Source organism: Ictidomys tridecemlineatus, chromosome 6 (genome assembly GCF_052094955.1).
Source record: "Ictidomys tridecemlineatus isolate mIctTri1 chromosome 6, mIctTri1.hap1, whole genome shotgun sequence".
In the NCBI taxonomy this organism is placed as follows: domain Eukaryota; kingdom Metazoa; phylum Chordata; class Mammalia; order Rodentia; family Sciuridae; genus Ictidomys; species Ictidomys tridecemlineatus.
In genome coordinates, this window is record NC_135482.1 from 98,501,524 (window position 1) to 98,520,194 (window position 18,671).

The 18,671-nt window shown below is 35.4% G+C and overlaps 1 protein-coding gene across 1 annotated transcript; it reads right to left on the reverse strand.

The window, feature by feature from the left end:
• Positions 1-273: 273 nt before the first annotated feature.
• Positions 274-18,124, reverse strand: Klrg1 (killer cell lectin like receptor G1). The gene is made up of 5 exons (XM_005341353.4): positions 17,963-18,124; positions 14,510-14,611; positions 7,441-7,610; positions 1,845-1,945; positions 274-1,251 (listed from the first exon to the last, which is right to left on the reverse strand). The coding sequence occupies exons 1-5, from the start codon at positions 18,042-18,044 to the stop codon at positions 1,140-1,142; spliced, it is 567 nt and encodes a 188-aa protein (XP_005341410.3). The 5' UTR covers positions 18,045-18,124; the 3' UTR covers positions 274-1,139.
• Between the last annotated feature and the right edge of the window lie 547 nt (positions 18,125-18,671).

Sequence of the window (18,671 nt, forward strand, 5' to 3'; positions counted from 1 at the left end):
AAAAACCAGACTCAGTCTTTATGTAAGTGTGAAGAGCTGAGAAACACAAAGCTTCTCACCCACTTTCCACTGTGTATTTTCTCACAGTTGGCAATATTCTTTAGAATATAATTTTATCTGCAAAGGGTCAGCGTTAGGACAAAAAATACATGCTCAAGAGGAAGTTAACATAGTAACCCATCAAAACATAAAACCTCTCTAGGACATGAGCAATAATACATATTTACAGAGATTTTTTCAGATCAGTTCATAATAAATAAAACACAGAAAAGTTTATGTCTTCTTTGGTTTTTATTTTTAATTGACACATATTAATCATACATATTTGTAGGGTGAGTGCAATATTTCAATTCATACATAAAATGTATAATGATCAATTTAGGCTAATGAACATAGCCATCATATCAAACACATAGAAATATTCAAAGTCCTCTCTTCTGTCTGTTTTGAAATCCACAATAAATTATTGTTAACCTAGTCAACCTACTGTTTTATGGAACACTAGAAATTACTCCTCAATCTAATGGTTAACTAAATTTTGCCACCCTCCTCCCTTCACAGCCTCTGGTACACTATTCTACTTTCTACAAATATGAGATCAACCTTTTTTAGTTTTCACCCATGAGAACATAAGGTATTTGTCTTTCTGTGTCTGATTTATTTCTCTTAACATAATATCCTCCAGGCTCATCCATGTTACTACAAATGATAGGATTTCATTCTTTTGATGGCTGAATAATTTTCCACTCTGTAGGTATATAACATTTCTTGATCCATTCAGCCTTTGATAGAAGACTAGGTATAGCTTTGACAGAGATGGTAGAGGTGGGGAATATGGGAACCAGCATGAGCAGACAGCGTGAAACTACTAAAAGCAAACTTTTATCTATTTTATAAATTTGCCTAAATATGATCTTTAAGTATTATTATTAACATAATACTTAAATTGTCTCAAAGAGAAACCAGCAGTACAGTATCAATTTCTAGAGGCCACATTAGTCTTTCATCTAATACCATTATGTTAGTAGACTTTGCATTCACTAAATATATTCTCATGGCTGGCCCAGAAGCCCAATGGCCACTCCCCTCTTTTCAAATAGACATGATAGATCTGAGATTCAGTACAGTCCTGCCTTGCATCAACGTCTGACCTTCTTACAGATGTACTGCAAAGGAACTTCACAGCTGGAAGCTTGAAGACCATCTTCATTGATGGCACCACATGTCTGTATCCAGCTATTAGAAATAATCCTGTAAGAATTCAGAAAATCCATCACTTGTGGCAACATGCACAGTAAGGGAGTTGAAAAGCATGAAAGGATAAAAATTGAGCAAATTCTTTCTCACTCAACTCCCGAAATAATAGAAGAATAAAAATTTTTCAGGGCTGGGGCTGTGGCTCAGTAGTAGAGTGCCTGTCTAGCACATGCGAGGTCCTGGGTTCAATCCTCAGCACCACATAAAAATAAATATTTTTTAAAATTTTCATTAGCCTCCCTCTAAAATATCACTTTTGGAGGCCGGGGGTTGTGGCTCACCTATCACATGAAGAACCTGGGTTCGGTCCTCAGCACCACATAAAATAAATAAATAAAATAAAGGTATTGTGTCCAACTACAACTAAAAAATAAAAAAATAAAAATCACCCTTTTTTCCCCCTTTCCCTCTGTCCACCCACTCTTCATTCCCTTTTTTGGCCCCTATTTTCTTCTCCTTATAGCCATTCCTCTCCTCTGTATCTGCTGTCCCTCATCTATTTTTCAAGCCTTGAGTCATGTCATTTTTTTCTTTCCCTCAGCTTCCTCCTCCTTGTTATTTTGTTTCACTCCTTTGAAGCCCTTTACCTTGACAAGTTTAAAGCTGATCCATCTTCCCACCTCCAGCCAGAATTATTCCTCAGACCAATCCAGTGAAAATTCTCATCGATGAAATCTTTAAGCAAGCTCTAAAGGGGAGATTGAAGATGATGAGGAAAGATGAGAAAGATGCAGCAAATTAAAGAGGTTCTGTTGTCATGGTGAATAATTATTCCTCAGACCTCCCTCATTACCGCTGTGGAGGACTGAAAGTTTTGGTCCACCTTCCACAAAATCCATATGTTTAAGCCCCAGCCCGCAATGGCAAGGCTTGGGAAGGTGGAATCTTTAAGAGGTAATTAGGTTTATGTGAAGTGATGAAGGTAGAGCTCCGGTGGCTTATGTGCCCTTAAAATAAGAGACCTAAGCTCTCTTTGCACCAAATGAAGACACAACAAAAAGGGAGCCCTCTGTAAACTGGAAGTGACACCCATCAGGAACTAAATTTACAAATACCTTAATCTTGGACTTCCCAGCCTCCAGAATTGTGAGAGATAAATAAATGCCTGTTGTTCAAGCCACTCATGCTATGGGATTTTATTTTACCAACCCAACCTGACTACAACAAGCATCCACCCTAAATAACTCATCCCTCTTTTAATTTCTAATTCTAGAGATCTATTGATTGCAAGGAGGAGCAGCTTCCTACAATTGACCTTTATGTCTATATTATATTCTGGTGTGAGAGATAAGATAATGCTACATCTCTACCTTTCATTGCAACTTCCTCCTTGATTAGATGGAACACTTGATAGGTACTGAAAAGAAAGAAACCAAATATTGTTGCAGACGCAGTCCTCTTTCTCATCACTGAATGCATAACTTATGATTGATCCTATAGCAATACACTTTGTGTTTTCTCACCAAGCTCATTTTCCAAATCCTCATCAATCTTATATATGACGAGAAAAAAACATTCTCAAGAGAACAAGACTAAGACAAATTTAAATTGGTTACACCACTTATATGTGTCATGCTCCCCAAAGGAACAGATAAAAGATGCTTTACTCTGTATGGTTTTACAGTTTTTAAAGTTTATATCCTATGGGAATTACCTCTATACATAAAGGATAAATTCAAGAAGATTAATTTTGGTGTAAGAATTGCTGTTAACATAATGAATGATTACACTTTAAATATTTTCTAACGACAGCTTAATCACTCAAATATGAATTGAATTAGTTGATAATTTCTTTAGGAGGAAACAGTGCTTTTTATTCAGAAACCAAGAAAGCAGTAAAATTCCAACTCAATGTAGTGATTATGATACCAGCAGACATCCCATTTTTATGTCACTTTTATTCTACTCCTGGAAAATGATTGCTAAACAATAAGGATTCATGGGCTACACTGAGCCATTTTCCTTTAACTAATTGGACTTTTTATCAGAAAATAAAGACTTCCTATTATAAAGTCAGGAAAGGCATGAAACCTCTTTGCACTCCCAGAAAAGATGCTATAGGAAGTACAATCTTTTGTGGTATTTCCCATGTCTAAATAATTTCTATTTTCTCTTCTTTAGGCTTTGATCCTAAAAATCTAAAATTTTCACTATGTATACAGTCTTGCGTAGTCTGGCCCTTACCAACTATTTACTCACTTACTAAGTTCCAGCCCCATGCACTTTCTTTCTGCTCCTTTAACATGCCAAATGCATTCTTCCTCTAGGGTCTTTGCATAGCTTTCCCCTCTGTACGCAATACCTTCCCCTAGGTTCTCATATGGCTGTCATTCAGGTCTCAGTCTCAACTCAAATGAGACCTTCCCAGACAGAGGGGAAATGGCAACAAATAAAACACAGAAATGGATAAAGCTTTTCTCAGATTTTTCAATTAGCATCTGAAAAGCTAGGATTAATTGATGCCCACTTACAAACTCCATTCCTGCACTATGTCATTTTCAGTACCCATATAATTCTGAGCCACTTGAGCACTTCTTTTTACTACTTCCTACTGCTGAGGCTATATATTGAAAATTTTTACTGTATCACTTTCACTTGAAAATCTTCCTATTTGGAAGAGCTTCAACCCAGAGTGCAATTACTTTTCTATGTACTCAGCAAATTTTGTGTGGTGCGTGTATGCATGTGTGTGGCAAAAAAAAAAAAAAAAAGCATGACGGTATAAAGGTGTTAACTCAGAAATATTATCTAGTGCATGAACTAGAGCACTTAAGAACTGCATCATTATTGTAGAAAAAACTTGCAAGAACTAGAAGTAACAAGCGAGGTAAAGACAGGACTCAAGCAAATTAAATCAGATTCATTTTTTTTTCTTTCATTTTTTTGTTGGCTGATATTTTTACCTTATACACACAGACACACATTTTTGTAGGTAATATTTTAAATTGAAATTAAAATACTATTAAGGCACAAAACAAATTCCTTAAACTGACAAAATTAACATGGTTTATATAAAGCATCTGTATTATTCAACTATCAAGAATAACTGATAACATACCAAAGCTATTAAATTAGTCATTTTTTATTAACCAACTTAACTTTAGGGATTATAATATAAAATAATATAAATGACCCCAATAAAAATAATTTATATAAATATGCTCATAGATCATAATAATTGGGCATAGACGGAATTTTGTCTAATGTGAAAATATTTAAGCAAAGCAGAGTAATGCAGAATTATTAAAAATAATTTTTTACTAAATATTTCATAATTTTTAAAAATTGCCTCAAATAATTTAGTGTTAGAAAAAAATAGGAATGAGATACTGTCATTGTAACTATTTAGAACAAATTTTAAAAAAGAAGAAATAATGTTATGTGACAAAAGCAGAACATAAAATGCAGGATGTTCCAAAACAGTAGAAACTCATGTGTTTTTAAACAGTCTCATATTTTCTAATATCATTACTAAATTTTTCTTCAGACACCTTTTTTTGTAAACAATTTGAGGTAATGAATGTAATTGACTTGAAAAAAAGTACAATACAGAGTACTCATAAAATTTAAAATTGATTGGATCTATTGCTTTAACTTTAGAGGTATTTCACAGGTGTCTGAAGGCTGAAAAAGAACACATTGAACATATTACTTAAAAGTGTAAAAAGAGTTTTCTTAACAGGCATTTAGCCTCCAGCATATAGCACGTCATTCTCTAGCGGTATTCACCAATGGAATGCCAGTTTGAAAAACCTCTGTCTTAACCAGCCCAGATACACATCTTTTTTTAAAAAAAATATGTTCTTTTGGTAACTGTTCAGACCCAAGCATAATACTAGGAACATCACACATATCCTAAAATAGTATATAAACCTTGCCTTAAGATCAAAAGAATAACAATGCTAGGACAAGAGACTCTGAAAATTGGATATGTAAATTTGGTTCTGTAGAATATGACAAAAGCTGGAGAAAAAGAAGCCAGAGAATCAAGCAAGAATCCTCAGGAATGTCAAAAATAAAACTTATCTATGGTTATTAAATCTAACAGAGATATTTACCCTTTCGATACTGACTTGAACCAAAGGGTCTTAACAGAAAATAGTCTCATCTTGAAAATGAAGCCAATTTAACTCTGTTCACTTTACCCAACAGTGGACACAGATGCAAGGAATGTAAGGAAAGAAAGGAAGGACAAAATCCCTGTAGGTCCCTTTCTTCCTCTGAATACCTCAGAGAAACAGAAGTATCTCCAACTCCCAGATATTCTGTACCCTATTCTTTTCCCTCCTCATCTCTCATTGTCACACTGTATAATTTTAAGTAGCTGTCATATCACAATTTTCTGTGGCAATGTGTTTCATTATGACTCAGTACTCCTGTTTATTGGTATTTGCAATGTTGGGCAAATGTTTCAAGCTCGTTGCTCACTTCTGCTATTGACTGCAGTCAGCTCAGGTCCTCAGATGCAGCTACATCAGAATGAGAGTAGGAGTGCTGCCATGAGGTCCAGAAAACCAGGCTATTATTATCAGAAACCATAAAACAAAGATTTCACATCTAATTAATAGAGCCCAAAGCATTCTGCCTTAGCTCAGGGAAGACATAAAGGAAACATCGATCACAGAGGTGGAATGATTTGAAGTTTAAATTCTATCAAGAATTTCAAATCATGGAGTATTCCTTTCATAGAAATTTTTATCTATTTGAAAATAAGAATCAAAACTCTTTAATCTTTTCTTTAAAAAGGAAGTCAAAAAAATTAGGGGCTATATGTTCTACTTAAGTGCTATAGAGAAATTGCCTCTCTGGATTTCTCCAAGGGATGTTAATACAGTTTAATTCGTAATAAAGTGTTCTTGTGACATGATTCTACTCAAAAAAAGAAAACATGACTATCAAAACATATAAAAGTCAGCATGAAAAATCAAAAAATCACACTAGGATTTCTAAATCCTAAAAATCAAGCTAGGATTTCTTATTTTCTTCATATTAGCATTGAAGTTGATTGATTTTTGTGCCTGGAACATGAATTCCTTGTATTGCCTTGGGATGCCATAGGACTAACAGATGTTAGGTGGATATGAAGGATTTGAGAGGACTATAGGAAATGGAATCCCAACTGCTGAGTTCTGCAAGGTGTTCATGATCATATATGCACACACTGATATACACACACATACACACACACACACACACACACACACAGAGTTTCCTTTCTTCCATCGAACTTTTTGGACATTGTTTCCCAGTCTGAAACTTACTGAATTTCAATGAATGAAAAAATATTTAAAAAGAAGACATTTAAGCCCCTGCCATGATCTTTTTACCCCTAGGATCTTTCTTCTTCCACTCCTTCCCAAATTCACTGGATTTTGTATAGGAACTTGGTACCTTCTTGTTTTTAGTTCTTATGTTTCTTTTTTTTTTTTTGTATCACGGATTGAACTCAGGGGTGCTAACCACTCAGCCCCAGCCCCAGCCTTTTTATTTTTATTTTGAGACGGGATCTTTCTAAATTGCTTAGGGCCTCACTAAGTTTCTGAGGCTGGCTTTGAACTCTACCATCCTCCTGCCTCAGCCTCCAGAGCCACTAGGATTACAGGCAAGCACTACCATGCCCAAATCTTTTCTCCCTTTTTTTTTCTTTTCCTTTTTTCTTTCTTTTTTTTTTCTTTTTTCTTTCTCTCTTTCTTTCTTTTGTGTGTGTGTGTGTGTGTGTGTGTGTGTGTTTTCCTTTTTCTTTTTGAGACAGGGTCTCACTATGTTGCCCAATTGTACTCAAATTCCAAGGCTCAAATGATCTACCCACCTCAAACACGAGATCACTGAACCTACAGGCCCAGATGCTTGTTTTAATTAGACCTGGACTTCAGTTCTATTTCCTTTCTGTAATACTCCCAATTCTGTCACCTCCAACACTCACACACATTCCATACATGCCTACGCAGCACCTGATTGCTATATCTGAGGGTAATTAGATCACATAGTGGTTAAGGAGTAGGGAAGGAGAGGGGAAAAGGCAAGAGTGGAGCTGGAGAAAACAAGAGGAGGAGAGGGAAAGGGAAGAATACAGCATCCCCCCAAGATCACAGGCTCCTTTTGCTGCTTAAAGAAGATACTTGGCACATTTGAACAGCAATCATTAAAAAATAAAAACTACATTTTCTAAATGTTTGTATTTACCATTTCCTGGTTGTCCGTTATCATCAGGAGATCTGAGTCTTCAGCTAAACAGAAGTGCAGACTAGAATTCCAGTCCATTTTCTTCGTTGAAAAATAATAACAATGGTTACCATGTCTCATCCAGAGATCTGGGCAGCTAGGACAGCTGGCATAAGTAACGCAGTTGGACCCTAGAAAGGAAGAAGATCTGGTTCATATCTTTATGGAACAAATAGATTTGGAAATGAAAAGGACGATAAAAGGAAATACGGCATTCTCAGTGTCTTCCTTGTCCCACCACCTTCAGATTGAGGTTTAGAGAAATGTGTAATAATGTGTGGCCTCAAACACAATGCTTCACACCACTAGCCTTCTCTTCACCAGGCAAGGATGTGCCTGTGAAGAGCAGAAAAGAAAAAGTAGTACACATGCCTGGGACTCTGGAGAGCATATTATTCACACCAGAGACCTCTATGCACATGTGATATATATTTACCAGATAAAATAAATCTGCATTTGCATGATACATATCTGTTTACTGTTTATGTTTGACACATACATTGTATAACTTCATAATGTACATTCTTAAATCAGGCAGAATCATTCAGGATATCCAATGTCAACATGATATCCCATATGGTGTATTAAAAAAAGGAAAGAAACTAGAAAGAACAAATAACTAGAATGAAAGGTTGTTATTAAAGATTGTCAGCTGGGCACGGTGGTGCACACCTATAATCCCAGTGGCTCAGGAGGCTGAGTAAGGAGGATCGAAAGTTTAAAGCCAGCCTCAGTAAAAGTGAGGTGCTAAGAAACTCAGTGAAACCCTGTCTCAAAATAAAATACAAAACAGGGCTGGAAATGTGGCTCAGTGGTTGAGAGCCCCTGAGTTCAATCCCCAATACCAAAAAAAAAAGAAAATGACTGTCACCATTGGAAACTGAACAAAATACTTACATTTCTGCACAACTGATTTACTGTAGGTATTTAAACTTTTTTTCTGCTAGGTGCAACAGTGCACACCTGCAATCCCACCTACTCAGTAGGCAGAGGCAGGAAAATCACAAGTTCAAAACCAACCTGGCAATTTAGCAAAACCCTATCTCAGAATAAAAATAAAAAGAGCTGGGATGTTGCTCAGTGGTAGAGCACTTACCTAGCTTGTGCCAGTGCTGAGGGCCATTACCAAGTAGGAATGACGCATCGAAATTTCCTTGCCAAGCGTACCCCATGCTGCTTAGAGGACATTTGATGGAACATTGCATGCATGCTTTAATAAGGTGACCTTGCTCAAGGACCAAGGCGGATCTGGGTTTAGAGCTGATCAGGTTTGAGGAAGTAACCGGCTCCTTGAGTTTAAGGCGTTGCCAGTTTAAGATAATGGGTTTTAGGGAAGTTGGCGGTTGAAGATTATTGCTGGGATTAGGGTGTTCCTGCTGCTTGTTCCCGTTGAGTTCTCGTGAGATTAAAATGGGATTTGGAGAGAGCCTCGTGGAGTAGGTGGTTGGTGCGGGAGACAGCAGAGCGCGATTGCCCCTGGACCTGTGTGGAGGTGGTGTGAGAGCTGGAATAAAGAATTGCTGTTTGAACCTACAAAGCTGTGAGTGCCTCGTGATTCTGGTGCCAAGCCGAGACATTGACTTTGGCATTTTGGTGGCCCGTACGCGGAACGTCTGAAATTTGGAGGTGAGTAAAATCGCTCCCCCCTGAGGGAAGGCGAGAGAATGGGTGACCATTTCAAAAAACAATGTGTTCTTGTTTTGATTTATTTTGTCTTTATTTCAAGTTGCCTGTTCCTAGAACTTTCTCAGGCAAACTGGGGAAAATGGTTGACTCAAGGTTTGAATTTGTTCGCCTCTGAGGAAGAGAAATTGTTAGAGGAAGGAGGCACCCCAGTGAGACCAAGAACAGCTAGGGCATATGTTGATACAATACAAAAATGTAGCCCATGGCTTTTTAAAGACGGGTTATTAAGTATATCAATGGGACCATCATGGTATCCTGTAGAAGGATTTATCTTCAACAAGAAAGAGATGGCTAGTTCTGTTTACTATACTTGTCTAAGATCTTGGTTTTTAGAGACATCTGATTAATTTGAAAAGCTACAGTGTTAAAATATCAACCACTAAATATGAAATCAAGTACTCTTTACTTATTAAGTTCCATAAGGTAATATATTTAAACATTATGTGTGTTTTCATAAATTGGTGAATGGAAAAAGGTTTAATATTGCTTTGGTCTGTGTCTTTGCTGAAACAAGGTTACTAAGTGTTAAGATTCTATCATGTGTAATTTATATACAAAGAGTATAAGAAGTTTCAGTTGGGTTTCAATTACAGTATAATAGTACCTTAGAAAACATAAAAGTATTTCATCTTATTAAAGTGGAGTAATTTTATAAGGGTTGTTTCAGAATGTGATTTTATAAAAAGCGTTAACGGTTAAAAAAGGGATATAAAAAGGTTCAAGATGTGGAAATATATTTTAATATAAAAGGTTAAAGGTTAAATAAATGTTTCTAGATGAGATAATCTCTGTATGGTAAAGTAAAAAGTTGTAAATGCCATTTAAAAAGATTTTGAGGAAACTAGACTTACTTTATAAGCTTGAGAAAGGAAGAAAGAAGAAAAAGGTATTTGTACATGGCAGATTGAGACAAAGCTTCTCAATGGAGTAAAAAAGAGCCTTTGGTTGAAGGGCAGCCATGTAAACTAACATTAAAGCAATTTATACAGAATCTAAGCCTCGTTTAAAAGAGTAAAGCGGTAGGTGGTGAAAAAGTACATTTAAAAGTACAGTATAGATGATAATTAATAGGCTTTAAAAGGTTAAATTGAAGGGGGTTGAGATACCTTCATGGCGCAAAAAAGATTGCTTTACTCATCAAACTATTTTAAACCAAAAAGAGGGAGATGAGATAATCTTTGTGTGGTAAAGTAAAAAGTTGTAAAATGTCTAAATAAGTTGCAAAAGGGTTTAAAAGGTCAAATTGAAGGTGGTTAAGATGCCTTCATGACGGAGAAAAAAAAAATATAACCCATGAAAATGGGAAGATAATAAGATAAAAGATTTAGATAAAGAAGATTAAAAATTTGAAGTGGAAAACTTCAAAAACAGAAGTACAGGAAGGTAAAAAAAGAGAGAAGATGTAGAAAGATAAAAAAGATATAGGAAGATAAAAAAGATGTAGAAAGACAAGAATTTTAAACCCACAAAATAGGAAACAAAAGAAAACTAGGAGACAAGAAAGCAACTAAGGGTAAATATAAAAACCTTAGAAGAAAAGTAGAAGATAGAAATAAGATAGAAAATGGTTAAAAATGTCAAGTAAAGGTATTTCAGATAGAAAATACAAAAGGCTAAGACAACTATGGTTTAAAACCACATCTAAAAATTAAAAGGACTAAAGTAATTTTAAAAACTAAGGAAAAATGCTTTTGAAAGACTTAAATTTAAAAGGATCCTAAAGGGGTATATATCCCCCAAAGATAAACTTAAAATAACCCTTTTTTTACTCTAAACTTTCTAAATTTGGATTCATCATGACTTAGTGCTGCGGAAAGACATATGTATCCGAAAAATGTACATAAGCCTAAGGTACTTTAGAAAGATATTCTAACAGGACAATGGAAAGCTCCTGACCCAGTGTTTGTCTGGAGTCGGGGTTCTGTTTTTGTGTTCCCACAGGGAGAACAGCAGCCGATTTGGATTCCAGAGAGGTTAACCAAAACAATTTCTACAGAAAAAAAAGATGATTTGACTGAAATCCATAACAGCTGAAATCTAGAGCTCCAGTTTGGCTATTCTTACATCTGCGACAGTGATTTACCACGGTGCTTTTTTCAATATCTATTTTATTATTGCATTTTTCCCACATCATAAAGTTCTATTTTATTTTTGAGCTCATACAAACCTAGGTTAATATTTTTCTGATCAGTTTTGTTTTTTGACTGTGGAGTTTTTAAACATTGCAATGGAGATTTTACCTAGGTAAAGCTACAAGGCCGTTATTATTGTCTTATATGTTGTATGTTATGTCTGCACTGTTTTGTGTTGCATGTCAGTATGTGTGTATGTCCATATTTTTATATGAGGAGCGCTCATGAAAAAATGGATCCGAATTTTTTTTTTATTCACGTGATTTAAGTGGTTTAATTTAAATTAGTTAAACAGCTGTTAATGATTGCTTTCAAAGGTGATTAACAGATCTGTTTGCTTACTATTGTTTTTAAAGGTGATTAACAGATCTGTTTGTTTACTTTCACTTTTCCTTTTCATCATATTTAATAATTCTGTTCAGGATAATGTCTCTTTAACATCATTGCCAGAATTCCCATCTCCATCCCAGTGCCGGTGAAGACAAAGAAAACCAAACCACAGCTTCTATGATAGCTACCACAGGAAACTGTATAAACTGATGCATCAATGAATATAACTCAACACGTAATGCTCAGTCAAGGACTTGATTTACTTTGGGAGGAAATGGACATATTGATAGACTCCTCCGATTTGAACTGCCTGCAGAACTTGCCTGGACTATATATCAGTTGCATGCATTGTGAACTATCGTCTGGTGCAGCGAATTGTGGTACTGCTGGCATATTTTTGCTGATGGTGTCACCAGTGATGCAATTTCCTTGCCAGCGCACCCCATGTTAATTGTGGTAATGCTGACATCTTTGCTGATGGTGTCACCAGTGATGCAATTTTTCCAAAGGAGCCGTCAATTGGCTTGGTGTCGTGGCATTTCTGTATCTTCCTCCCTTCTACTAGTGATGGTCTAAAATTTGGGGGCCAACAGAGGTGAGGCAAGAACCTCACCCCCCCACTGGCACCAAGGTTAAATTTGGGGGTCAACAGAGGTGAGGCAAGAACCTCACCCCCCCACTGGTGCTTAGGCCTATCCACAAGCATGGCTGAATGCTGGACCGGTAGTCAGCGACGGGTTGATCTGATTGCAGTGGATTCAACCTAAGACAGGGGACTGACGCCTAGAGGTCAGTTCATCCGATGACGGGTAAGAACCATATGTTGAATTGGACAACCTACCAGGCACGGTCCTAAGCCGCATTGCTTGTTGTTTAATTAATCAGAAGGGGGGAGATGCTGAGGGCCATTACCAAGTAGGAATGACGCATCGAAATTTCCTTGCCAAGCGTACCCCATGCTGCTTAGAGGACATTTGATGGAACATTGCATGCATGCTTTAATAAGGTGACCTTGCTCAAGGACCAAGGCGGATCTGGGTTTAGAGCTGATCAGGTTTGAGGAAGTAACCGGCTCCTTGAGTTTAAGGCGTTGCCAGTTTAAGATAATGGGTTTTAGGGAAGTTGGCGGTTGAAGATTATTGCTGGGATTAGGGTGTTCCTGCTGCTTGTTCCCGTTGAGTTCTCGTGAGATTAAAATGGGATTTGGAGAGAGCCTCGTGGAGTAGGTGGTTGGTGCGGGAGACAGCAGAGCGCGATTGCCCCTGGACCTGTGTGGAGGTGGTGTGAGAGCTGGAATAAAGAATTGCTGTTTGAACCTACAAAGCTGTGAGTGCCTCGTGATTCTGGTGCCAAGCCGAGACATTGGCCTTTGGCATGCCAGATCCTAGGTTTAATCCCTAGTACTACAAAAAAAGAAATTCTAACAGAGAAACATATCTAATGTTACATATCTAATATCTAATGCTAAAGTGAAAAGCATAGAATTTTCCTGAGTTCTTTTAAATAGACAATCCTCATTCCTTTAAAATGATTAGATTATAGTTCTTTTAAAAATAAGAGGGAGGGCTGAGGTTGTGGCCCAGTGGTAGAGCGCTTGCCTAGCATGTGTGAGGCACTGGGTTTGATCCTCAGCACCACATATAAATAAATAAAAAATAAAGGTACATCAACAACTAAAAATATATTTAAAAAAATAAGAGGGAGAGTGATATTGGCCAAGTCATATTATTATATTGTGTTCATGTAACAACAAGTCCTCATTATGTACAACTAAAATGTACCAATTTAAAAGTGTGAAAAATATGAGAAGTGAATAAGCTTTCAAGATAATCTCAGACAAGAGTCCATAATTTTATTGATTTTCTACTTCCATGAAACATATTTGAAAAAACTCATCATATAAGCACAATTCTACAATGAGCAAGCATGTGTCATTATATCACATAAGCATATGTGTAGATATATGATTGCAGAACAGACGACTGTGGATGTAGCTCAGTGGTAGAGTGCTTGCAAGGCTCTAGATTTGATCTCTAGCATAATAATAATAATAGCAGAATAACATACATATCTACTCCAGATTTAAGAGTTTAAGAGTAGAGTAGGTAGCCCTTCTCCTATGAAGATTAGGTAACTCTCTATGGGAAGGCCTGACATGGGACCAATAAAGAGTTCAGCACATCAGACTATTAAATTGGCACCTTATAGATCTGTGCTTTTTCCGAACAATCATGACCCACTTTGTATCAAAAATTTCCCATTTGTTTTTTCAAAGTAGGACTTGGTGTGAGGTAGAGTCCTGAGGCTGAACCCTTAGAATCCTAATGAATAAGTTCTATGTAATCAGTCATTAATTATCCCCCATTACATAAACCTAAGTTAGGAACCTGACTGTGAAAAAATAAACTCAGTCCTCTGAATCATCAGATTTAAGGACCTTAAAGAACTAAGTCTTGGAAAACTAGTTTTAGAAAATATGAAAGCAACCAAATGCTTATGTGAGTGGTTAAACACCATAAACACTATAATTTAAATATGATAAATATGGTAATAAGTAGGAAACTATTATGATACAATATGGAAAACCAAAAAACAATATACAACATTATAAGTATTCTATGGTCAAAACTATTCCAAGCCTTGTTTTGGGGTGGGGAGGATTGGAGAGATTTTAAAAAGACTTGTTTGCAATATTGTTAAGAGAATAAACACTCATATAAATGCATATAATCAAAAATGAGAAGGCTACACTTAGGAAGTAGTTGTATACAGTTGGCAACTTATTTTATTTGAATTATTTTTCATTTTTCAAATGTTATACCAATTTTATAATGTAAAATGGATAAAATGAAAGATTAATTGTACCTTAAATTAGCACTTACCCTGGCACTGAATCCATTGGTATAGCAGTAAACTCATAAGAATTGCATTCAGAAGCCCCAGAGCTATGGTCACAAGGCAAGCAAGAGAAGGCCTGGAAGAAGCTACAAAAACAGAATCCAACACAAAATCCTCAGAAGAAAGATAAGGGAATTGTATATGGGATCTTGAAGCAACTGGGTCTAGTGGGAACTAAGACACAGGGCATGAAGATTTCTTTTCTGAATAAACCAAACTCAGAAAGTCAAGGGTCATATATTTTCTCTCAAATGTAGAAGCTAGAAAGGAAAAAGGAAAAGAAGGGTGGGGTTGGGGGAATGATATTAACCAAATTATATTGCTTTATTGTGTGCATGTACGAATATAAAACAACAAATCCAACTATTATGAGCAAATATAATGTACCAATTTAAAAAAAAAAAAAAAAAAAAAGATTTCTTTCCTGAATCTCTCAGGGACTTGCTTTAAAGTCTAAAGTACCACAAACACCTGTTTCAAGATACTTTTTTACGAAGTTAAAGAAAACTTTTTTTCCTTTGAAATTGTGGCTTACTTTTCTTATACTTTGGTAGTGAGAATACAAGTTGGTATAACCTCTTTAAAGGTTGAAGGAAAATTTGGCAATATTTACCAAAATTGCAAAGGTATTTACCCTTCAGCCCAGCAATTTCTCTTTAAGAAAATTTTTCTATAGATACGTGAACATGTGCAAAATGTCATATTTACAAGGCTATTCATGGCAGTTATCTTTGTGGGATGAAAAAAATTTAATACAACCTAAATGCCAATCAATAAAAGACCAAATACAGGGCTGGGGTTGTAGCTCAGTGGTAGAGTGTTCACCTAGCATGCATGAAGCATTGGGTTCTATACTCAGCACCACATAAAAAATAAAATAAAAATATTGTGTTCACTTAAAACTAAAAGATTAATATTTAAAAAGGCCATATATATTTTGATATTCCCCTAAAGTGTGTTTGCAGCTTCTAACAACAGAATATTTGGGGTGTTTTGTTTATTTGTTGCTGATAAGGAGTGATTCTTAAAATATATAGTTATGGGAAAGAATTCTAAGCCAGGAGCTGTGGCACATGCTTTAATCCCAGCTATTCTGGAGGCTGTGTCAGGAGGATCACAAATTCGAGACCAGCCTGGGCAACATATTGAAACCCTTTCTCAAAAACAAACAAACAAAAAAAAAAAACCAACAACAAAGAATCATTCCCTGAACAGGATGTACTAAGATTTGTGCAAGAATCTGATATGTTGTTTGCCTTTGGAGAAGACAAATGGGGAGGGATAGAGATAGGACAGAGACTTTTTACCTTATTTTCTTTTGTACCTTTTGAATTTTGAACCATGTGAATGTATTAGCTACTCAATCTTTAAATAAACAAAATTTAAACAAAAATAAAATAACTTGCATCTCAGAAGTGAATGAAAAAAATTCCTTTTGCTTTGTAAACTCCCATTATTGGAAGCACCGTGAGTTTAGGTTGACAGAATGTTTAAAGATGAAAGAAAAAAAAAATGCTCAAAGATGAAACATTACTTCATATTAACTATGCTGCATACAAACTGAAAGATCATCTAAGAATGATCTTTCAGTTTGAAAAGTGGAAGTATTTTCCCCAAAACTTTTTATTTCAAAATCGTATGTGTCTCATAGTCAGATACTGTAGGAATTACATGTAAAGAGTGAAATTATGTAAACTTAAGACATTCAACTTCTAGTTTTGACTCCTTTATTTGATAAACCTTTAATTAGGAAATCAATTTTGCCCATTTGTACCTCATTTTTCTGTTTAAATTTTAGATAAATTATTCTGTATATATGCGTATCTATGAACTGTTCTGAATTGCTTAAAAGAAATTCACAGAGAGAGATGCCTTTAGAAAGAGAGAATTCCACATAACAAATATTTTGACTGATGAATCCAGAAACACTAGATTTCTAGTGACATAAAAAAATAGATTAGTAGGACTGGGATTGTGGATCAGTGGTAGAGCACTTGCCTAGTATGTGTGAGGCACTGGGTTCAATTCTCAGCACCGTATATAAATAAAATAAAGGTTCATCTACAACTAAAAAAATTTTTTTAAAATACATTTGAACCATACAAGAACATTTAATGAAATAAACATTCATTTTAGATGTTATGTTAAATGATAAAATTTTATCAAAACATAATTATATTTTGTTGTACAACACCATCCAATTTGAGAAATAAAATAGATTTCTTAATTTATATTAATTACATATTATATTATACTAGTTCCAACTATTAAGTTCCAATTTATCACCAGTTATATGATAAATTGAACTTATACTTCAAGATGTATATTAATATTTCTAGTCCTTAGAAATTAGCACAGATATAATCCCAAAGAAGAAAAGAATATACAAATAAAATGTGCTATATAATTATAGCAATAAAAATAAATCTAACTGCCCAAGTATATGGGAGTGATTTAGCATATTTTGGAAATGCTTTTTTTTTTTAAGAGAGAGAGAGAGAGAATTTTTTAATAATTATTTTTTTAGTTTTCGGTGGACACAACATCTTTATTTTATTTTTATGTGGTGTTAAGGATTGAACCCAGCACCCTGCGCATGCCAGGCGAGCCCGCTACTGCTTGAGCCACATCCCCAGCCTTTGGCAATGCTTTTGACAGACAACATTAAAAATCATTATCAATAAGACTATGTAGCAATAAGAAAGCTTAAAGAACTACACTAAAGAATATATTCTTCTGGAACTTACCTGCTTAATATATAAAATCAAATATTAATTTTGGCATTTATCCTATTATCTGTCTCAGATAGTGTTCTGTCAGGATTCTACATAAAGGTTTTTTTTTTTTTTTTTTTTGCAGGGGGAGGGGGGAAAGGAGGGTTGTTTGTTTGTTTGTTTGTTTGCCCTCAACATCCACAGGGACTGCTTATCTGTAGTGTTCTCACCTTTTCATCCCTCATTACCATTCTGGTACTATACTAGAATGAGGGGAAAAAACACCTACAAAATCTTACCATTACCAATTAGCAAAATTATTGGTCTCTTCCTCATTTCATATAAAAACAACATGTTTAGAAATTAAATAGCTGGTCCAAGTTTACTCCAAACATGATTAAAGAGAGAAACTTTTCCCAATACAGTTCTTGCTTTAGTTCAGAGGCAATTTAAAAAAAAAAAAAAATGCATTGTCCTAGCCAGGCATTAGATGTGATAATAGAAGTAAATGGCTAGAAAAAATGTTTATCTGAGAACTACTAACATATTCCATACCATATACCAAATTTCCATACTCCAATTCATGACTTCAGACTGAACCCAAAGTATTTCTTCAGATTATCCTCAATTTTTCTGTACCCTCTACTCCAAAAATTCTACTTCTTATTAATCTATGGTCTAGAGTCACTACACACAGCTTCCAAGCTAACTTGGTTAACTCACCTTTTTGCTGTGATCTGTAGTCATTCTCGGCTTGTGCTGTGGTAGGCAACTCTAACATGGAATAAATAGCACTGTCAGTCATCTCCACCTAATATCTTTCACATTGAGTTAAGAGAGTTAAATTATAGAAGTATGAGAAGACCTGTCAGTAAGGAAATAGCCTAGTAACTAAACTGGTAGCAGGAAACTTGACAAAACAGAAGTAATTTTTCAGGAAATGATTCAAATTCTGGGGCTTCCTATAGAAATTAACATTCTAAATTGTAAAAAAAAAAAAAAAACATATTTTTTGCTCCACCACACTCTCTAGATGCTCATTGTATCCATATTAAATTGACTCTCAATCTCACCTAACTCTATAGAGCAAGCAAAAATGGTTCTCATATTCAACAATTTTTATTATGGACCCTAGAATAAAAATGAGAGTGGTTCCTAGCATTTTTCTAAGATTTTTTTCCTCTACTGTTTTCTTCTGAGAAAATAGACATATGCCAAACAGGACTGATTTCACCATTTCTTGTACCGTGTGGGTAGTGATAAATGACAGAGAATTGGACTGTTAGCTGAATGTGCCTATAATCACAGGGGGGAAAAAAAACTATTTCCCAGGTATGTTTTGTGAATATGACATACTCCTGTCTTCCCCAAAACATTCTTCCAGGTGTGCTCTAACCTCTATTCTTCAGACTGTCAGAAATTCCCTTAATTT

Coding starts and splice junctions, on each gene's coding strand:
- Klrg1 (XM_005341353.4), bottom strand. CDS start 18,044: ATGACTGACAGTGCTATTTATTCCATGTTAGAGTTGCCTACCACAGCA. Junction 14,612..17,962: donor CTACAGATCACAGCAAAAAG/GTGAGTTAACCA, acceptor CTGTTTTTGTAG/CTTCTTCCAGGCCTTCTCTT. Junction 7,611..14,509: donor CCAATGGATTCAGTGCCAGG/GTAAGTGCTAAT, acceptor CTTCCTTTCTAG/GGTCCAACTGCGTTACTTAT.